Genomic DNA, 7091 nt, shown 5'->3' with positions numbered 1-7091 from the left:
CACCAGCCGGCCCTGCCCTCGCGCCCTCCCCACCAGCTCCCGGTTGACTGCGAGGGCAGAGGGGCCGTGTGGGACCTGCCGGCCTGGAGCCGGGCCAGCTGCTCCGGCCTCGTGCGCACCCAGGCCTCCCCTGGCGTTTTCAGAGCCCCGGGCCTTCTCCAGGCCACCCCTGCCCCCGGCGCAGCCTCCGCTCCGTCCACACGGCCGGCCAGCCTGGGGCTCACTCGTGCTCTGGCCCGCGTGGGCTCCACGGGCAGCGCGGAGGACCCGCGAGGAGGGGGGCCCGCCTGACCCTGCAGGCCGCGTAGCTGCTGCTGGGGGAGAGGCGGAGGAGGCAGGGGGGGCGGCGTGCGGCACAGGCGTGCGGTCACAAGTAAGGTGCTGCCCCAGACCCCAGGAGACGCTCAGGCGGCATCCTCAGAGCAGCCAGCCTCGCCGGCCCCTACGGGCCACCTGCTGCACCCACGGCCCAGCCAGCCAGTGGATGAGCGAATGAGTGAGTGAGTGAATGAACAAAGGCTAGGGGAAGCCTCCATCTGATTCGCCCCTGCTGCATCTGCCAGAGCAACTCACGCGTGATAACAAGCTGAAGAACATTCCAGACACGGGGGGTTGGAGGAGTAGAGACGTAGGGGCGGGCCAGGGGCGGAAGGCCAGGAGGACCTGGTGAGGCCGAGACGCCCTCCCCAGGCCGTGGCATCGGTCAGCAGCCAGGCCCGGCCTTTCGTTTAGGGCCCTGTACCCCAGCTGGGCGAGCGGATAAGATGGTGGCGGGGGGGGGGGCACTGCCCTGCCCAGGGGTGATGGCTGCAGAGGGGACACAGAGGGCCACGTCTCCCGCCCGGGCTGCCGGAGGCCAGGGCCTGGCTCTCCCACGACTGCAGGGGCCAAGGTGAGGAGGGACAACAGCACCAACACGGAAGGCCATGGCCTCCTGGAGGCCCAGCGTGGACCACGTGTGCAGGGCAGAGCCAGCCCCCGCCTGGCTCAGGCTGCCTCCTGAGCCCCAGGCCCCCCGTCCGCAGCGGCCCCTCAGGGGGACGTGAAAACGTAGCCGGAGCCCCCGAGAGTGGACCCCCCGCGTCCTGGCTGGTGGCCTCGCTCGCAGCCTGCTGGCTCAGGCGCCCCGTAGCCCCTCGGCCCCCTCCCCGGGGCCCCGCTGGCCACACCCTGGGCAGAGCCTGGTGTTTCCCAGCACAGGTGCCGAAACCGGCCGGGGCCTGACTCAGGGCGGGCGGGCGGGGTGCAGTTTCTCACTCGCCCCACGCCCTGGGCCAGAGGGGAACGGGGGCCCCAGGGGCCTCGGAGGCCTCTTCCCTCTGGCCAGACTCAGCCCTGCGCCCACCAAGCTGCTGGGCCTGGACCAAGCAGCACCCAGGGCCTGGGGCCTGCCTGGGCTTGTCACGGCTCAGGCAGAGGCCCTGGGATCCCGTGAACACCCCGGCACCCGCCTGCGGGCTGTGTCCCCAGAAGCTCCACTCTCGATCCCCAGATAAGGCGTGACTCGGCCCCCGTGGGGGAGAGGCCGCCCGCTCCTCCTCCCTCAGCTGGCTTGGGGTGGCCATGCCAGGCAGGAGAGGCCGAGCGCCACCACGTGCTGGGGCAGGGAACAGGCTGTCTGCCAGCACCACACGGGGTGGCTGCTCTGGCCCTCGGTGAGGAAGTGGGCCCCCGCCCGGCCCCCAAAAGCCCTGGCACCTGCACGCCCGTGAGGTGCAATGATGCACCCCAGGACTCACGCCCCGCAGGGTGCTCTGGAGCGGGGTAGGGGAGGGGCGCAGGGTCCGGCCACCAGCGAGGGACTCAGGGATCAGGGCTGGGCCACACCCTTGGGTGGCCCTTCCCCCCTCCATCTTGGTCTCCCACCCCCGGGTCTGCTCCTGCCCTGACCGCCTCGGCCCCGCAAGTGCCTGGCAGGGGAACCGGGCAGCCAGCAGGGCCACTGTCACCAGCCCGTCATCGCACCCTATCCCACAGCTAGGTGTCCTGACGTGGGAAGGGAAGGCTCTGGGGGCTTTCGGGGCCACAGGGCCAGCCCCCACCCCCGCCAGGAACGAACCCAGACCCTCCACCTGCTGCACTCAGACCCCGGGGGCCCATTCCAGCCTGACGGACCGCCCCCTGCAGACCCCACAGGCCCCGCCGTAACCCAGGCACAAACCCACGTGCGGAAGGGCCACCTCTGCCATCCCAAGGGCTGGACGCGGTGGTCAGGTGGTCTAAACAGAAGAACCATGGGGGCCTGTGGGTCCCTCAGAAGCGGCCCCGTCCTGAGCAAGGCTTCAGGGCCCCACACTTCCCCTCGGGAAGGCCGGCTCTGCCAGGCCTGGGCCCCCACGACAGAGTCCCACTGCTGGAGGGTGGAGACAGGTGATTCAGGGACAGACGCAAGCCAGGCGTGGGGCTGCCCTTTACATGGCCAGGGCAGGGACAGATGGCAAGGCCACTGCAGAGAACCCACGTGTCACAGGAAAGCACAGACACTCCTTCCTGTCCCACGGAGGGACCTCCAGGGAGCTAGGTGGGAGTCATAGGGGCCGGCCATGCCCGCCTCAGACCAGGAGTGGGGCGGGGCCTGGGGAAAAGCCAGGAGAGGCTGGAGACACCACGGGAAGCCGGCGTCCAGGGCGCAGAGACGCGGGCCGGGGAGGGACTCGCCATGGGCCATTAGGGTGGCCTGAGCTCAGGGCCCAGCAGCCGTGCTGAGGACAAGGTCTGAGGTAGCTCCCATACCCGGGGCCCGGGGGTGGTGCTCCCTGGGGGTCTCAAGACACGTGACCTGCTGAAGTCGCAAGGGGCTGGGCTGCCCGCCAGGCCCAGGGGACAGAGAGACTCCCCGGAAGGTCCCAGGGACTAGGTCGCACTGCAGGAGCCACATCCCCGGGATCCAGCAGCGTGGCCCAGCCCATAGACAGTCACCGAGAGGGGCTCCTGAGCTCGGGGCCACATGGCCAGAGGGGACAGACAAGGGGCAGCTGTCTCACACCGGCTCCTCCGGTCGACCCCTGGCCCCGAGCTGGGGTTACCTGCAGGGGCCTCCCACCTCGTGGTCTGGGTGCCCCCCTTCCAGCAGCCACTGGCCTCTCCTGGCCCAGGGCGGACCCAAGAGCCGTGCTGTCCAGTGTACGGGCCACCTCGGCCCTGTGCAGCCTCCCGGGCACCACACTCCTGCGGGACCCGCGGGTGCCCCCATGCGGGCCCGGCCCACGCAGCTTACTGATCACGTCGGCGCCCACCACGGCCAGGGGCGGCAGGTTGGGAGAACGGAAGGCCGCGAACCTGCGCGTGTCCACCTTGGTGACCCGGGTGCCCCGGAACAGCTGGTTCTGGAAGAACAGGCAGACCTGGGGGGCAGGGATGGCGTCGGCGTGAGGGACCCCTGCCCCCCACATCTGCTTCATGAAAACTCACACACGCACGCACAACACAAACCCACACGACCTGGCAGGAAACATGCCACACACTGACGTGCCATCTCCGGGCGTGAAGGGAGGGGAGACTTTTTCTACATGATTGTGGATTTCGCTTGCGAGGTAAAGGATGGGTCTTTAAACCCCTATTCAGCCCCCCACCTGCGTGTCCCACCTGAGGCCACACCCACGGGCCCCGGGAGCACACAGGCAGGCACCCAGCGCTGGACCCCAGACCCAGGCACCGGCCCCGCCCACCACACGGGGAGGAGGGCTACCTCGGGGATCACGTACTGGCCGGCCATGAGCAGGGCCCCCAGCAGGTTCTCGCGGCCGTCACTCCAGAGGGCGTGGATGGGCACCTGGTGGTGGGGGGGGTCGGGGGAGTCTCTAAGGGCCATCCAGGGGCCTCCACCGGGTCTGCGAGAAGGAAGGGCCGGGCGGGCCCAGGCTAGTGGGAGGCGGGGGTCTATAGGAACTGGCCACTCGGACGACGGCTCCTGCAGACAGCACCAGCTGCCCCGTGCGCAATGCCCTCTGCTCCCCCGCGGGCGCCGGAACCTGCTGCTGGTGGCCAGCGGCCAGCCAGTTCCCACACTGGAAGGAACATTCGATGGGCCTCCCACCCGGGGTCCACCTCGCTGCCCAGCCCAGCTCCCTGGCCCCAAGGACACCTCGGCTTCACTCCCTCACTGGCCCGGTCAAATCACAGGCCAGGCGAGGGTGGCCAGGGTGTGACAGGAAAATGGGCTGCAGTGGAAGAGACCTCATGCGCCGTGCCCACTCCTGCGTCCACTGTGGGGGCCGATGCCCCAAGGGCAACTCGGACCAGTGGCCGGCCCCCTGCCACCCCCACCCAGGAGGCTGGAGGTGGGCTGGGCTGCTGTGGGTGTGCTGAGGCCAGGGCAGCAGGAGGGGCTGGCTGGGGTGAGGTCAGCGGGGAGTGACGGGCCACAGTCCTGGGTCCCTCCCCAGCTCTGCTCCTTCTAAGGTGTGTGGCCATGGGTGAGCCGCCCTGAGCCTCCAAGCCTCAGTTTCCCCTCAGGTGTAACAGGAAGAAGGACGTGTCCTCAAGTCTGACGTGAGGGCTAGAGCATGTGTGTGACCCTTCCTGAGGCCGCGGTGTTCATAAACCTGCCTGTCATCCCTCGAGACAGGCCTGGATGCAGTCTCAGGTCTCGGGAGGATCTGGGAAGAGCCAGAGTGAGCCTGGGCCCCGTCCCTCTCAGGAGCCTCGAAGGGGAGGCGCTCAGCAGCTCACGGTGTGTGCGTAAGGCTCTGGGCATCCCTGTGTGGGCCAGCCCACTGCGACACCCACCAGGGACCAGGGAGCTGGAGCAGGGCAGGCAGACAGGTCAGCATCCTGCAGACCTGGCAACGGGACTTCCCAGGAGCTTCTCAAAGGGACAGCACTGGCTTCCGAAAGAAAGTCTCAGCCTCCGGGGAAGGACCCCAAGGGACATGTGGGGTGCTGGCCCCAATGGCCACTGGGGTTTACGCTTCTGCAGCTGCCCTTGCCATGCCAGCATAGGCAATGGGGACCCCAAGTCGGCCTCTGATGCAGGCCCTGACAGGGGTCCAGACTTCTCCTGCTGCCCTCCACAAATCCAGTGGTTTTCTAGAACATTCCACCTGCTTTGGCTTTGGAGTGGTGCTGGGTCAGGGCGAGAGGAGGGGGCGGGAAGTGCCCAGGTCCCCGAGGATGGCGTCAGTGGGAACCATCGTGGGAAGAATGATGGGAGGGACAAAGGCAGGGCAGCTCGGCACGGCAGCTGGGCATGGCTGACAGTGGGCCGTGGACCCCCCCACCCCGGAGGGCAGGGCTGCCACGCGGCAGGCCCAGGGTGCTGACCAGCGCCGGCCGGCCAGACAGCACAGGCAGAGCAGGAGCGGCGGCAGGGGCTGCAGGCTGAGCCGGGCCCCGCAGCACCGACGGGCCCCGTGGCCTCAGGAAGGTCTGACCCACGGGCCTCGGCCCGGGCAGCCTGGGACGTCACCTGGGAGCCGGCGAGGATGGCGGTTTTCTGCAGGTTTTCCAGCACAAAGGCGAGCGCGGAGGCCACGAAAGCCATGGGGTCAGTGCCGTGGAGGACGACGAAGCCGTGAAACTGCTCGTCGTGTGTCTGCGGGTGGGAGGCCGCCTCAGGCAGGCCGGCCCCTCGCCACTGCCGGCCTTCCGGGGCCCAGTGCCCGGTGGCCTCCGCCCAGGAAACATGGAGGGCCCCGCGGCAGGAGGGGCAGGGGCCAGGGCGCTGTGGAACCCCGGTCACGGGAGGCTCTCTCTGGAAACGAGCTGCTGCCCGGGGCCCCAGCCCCCAAGCTCCCCCTGTCCCAGAGCGGTCTCTTCCTGACCCTTCCCCACGACGCCCCTTAGCGTGTGAGACTACAGGGTCTGAGGCTCTCCGGACATTCCCCAAGAGCAGGCAGGTCCCCCCTCTAGACTTCCGGGTTGCGCCTCTCCCCAGCGATGCCCAATCAGGCGCCCGAGAACACTGGGGACCAGCCAGAGCTCAGCTCAGCGCTCCAAAGAGCCCCTTGTTGAGTGACCCCTGCCTCCAGGGCAGCAGGAGCCATGAGGATGAGGTCACGAGCCTCGATGTCCAATGGGAGGGCCAGGCGTGGACACAGCAATGTGCAGGAGGCATGGGCCGTGCTGGGAGCTGACAAGTGACCTGGGAAGCTGCCTGGAACTGGACCTGGGCAAGCGGGCAGGATGCTGACGGGCAAACTGGGGAAGGGCCCTTCCGGCTACAACCCTCCCAGGCGAGTGGGCCAGCTCTGCAGGAGAACAGGTGGCTAGACAGGGATGTTCTCCGGCCACCACCTCCTAGAGGACAGCCAGGATTGGGCGTCGGTGTGATTGCAAAGGGCACAGCCGTGGAAGCCCAGAGGCCTAGCCCTTCTTGAGGGGCACCCCCTTCATGGCTCATGGAAAGACCGAACCAAGCTAGCCTGGGAATTACAGAGCTGAGCCACGGGGCGGGCTGGGGTGCCCTCTGCTGGCCTCACAGGGCCCAGTCGCAGGCAGGGCCACCTGGCTCTGAAGGCCCTCTGTGAGTCTATGATAGCTGGACCCTGCAGCCAGGACCACAGTCAGTGACACTCAGCAGAAAGCTCAGGCACTGCACGGAGGGGCCTGCTGGCCACAAACCAGAGAGACTGCCCAGACCATGGCTGCATACATGCCCACTGTAGCTGGTGACCCCATTCAGGGACATAAGGGCCAGGCCCAGGGCCACACACTGTCCAAGTCACTCACAGTGAGGGGGACAAAGCCCAGGAAGCTGTCCTCCTTCGAGCAGAAGGAGACAGGTGTGCGACCGGGGCCCGCTCCCTGGCTGCCAGGGAAGGGGAGCCTGTGTGATGAGCCTCTGGCGAGCAGGTGAGGCTTGTTGACCTGCGGGGAAATATCACACATCCCCGCCCAGGATACTGACTGGGACAAACCAACTGTACACACGAGCCAGGACGCTGTTGCGGCAATGTCTTCCAGGGGAAGGAGGTGGCAGTCACTGCCCACCCTTCACTTACACGGGGGCAAGAAGCCCTGCTGCTGAGGTATGACCCCCGCGAGGGCCGGGCACTTTCCCGAAGCTGCTGCTCCCTGGCGCTCCCAGGGCTCAGCAGGCAGACTGCACCACTGACCCCAGAGGGCTTCTGCAGTGTTGGCCCCGCCCCGCC

General features: G+C 68.1%; 1 protein-coding gene across 1 annotated transcript in view; it reads right to left on the bottom strand.

The window, feature by feature from the left end:
- The window catches only part of ASPG (asparaginase), an 18698-nt gene that overhangs the window by 9129 nt on the left and 2478 nt on the right, over positions 1 to 7091 (bottom strand). The window contains 4 exon segments of the mRNA XM_006925680.1: positions 4 to 47; positions 3218 to 3344; positions 3689 to 3772; positions 5408 to 5533. Of these exon segments, the coding sequence (XP_006925742.1) occupies positions 4 to 47; positions 3218 to 3344; positions 3689 to 3772; positions 5408 to 5533 (381 nt within the window).

The sequence above is a fragment of the Pteropus alecto genome, unplaced genomic scaffold (assembly GCF_000325575.1).
Source record: "Pteropus alecto unplaced genomic scaffold, ASM32557v1 scaffold8, whole genome shotgun sequence".
In the NCBI taxonomy this organism is placed as follows: domain Eukaryota; kingdom Metazoa; phylum Chordata; class Mammalia; order Chiroptera; family Pteropodidae; genus Pteropus; species Pteropus alecto.
The sequence above is the reverse complement of the archived record's forward strand: the minus strand, read 5'-3'. Positions and strand labels throughout refer to the sequence as shown.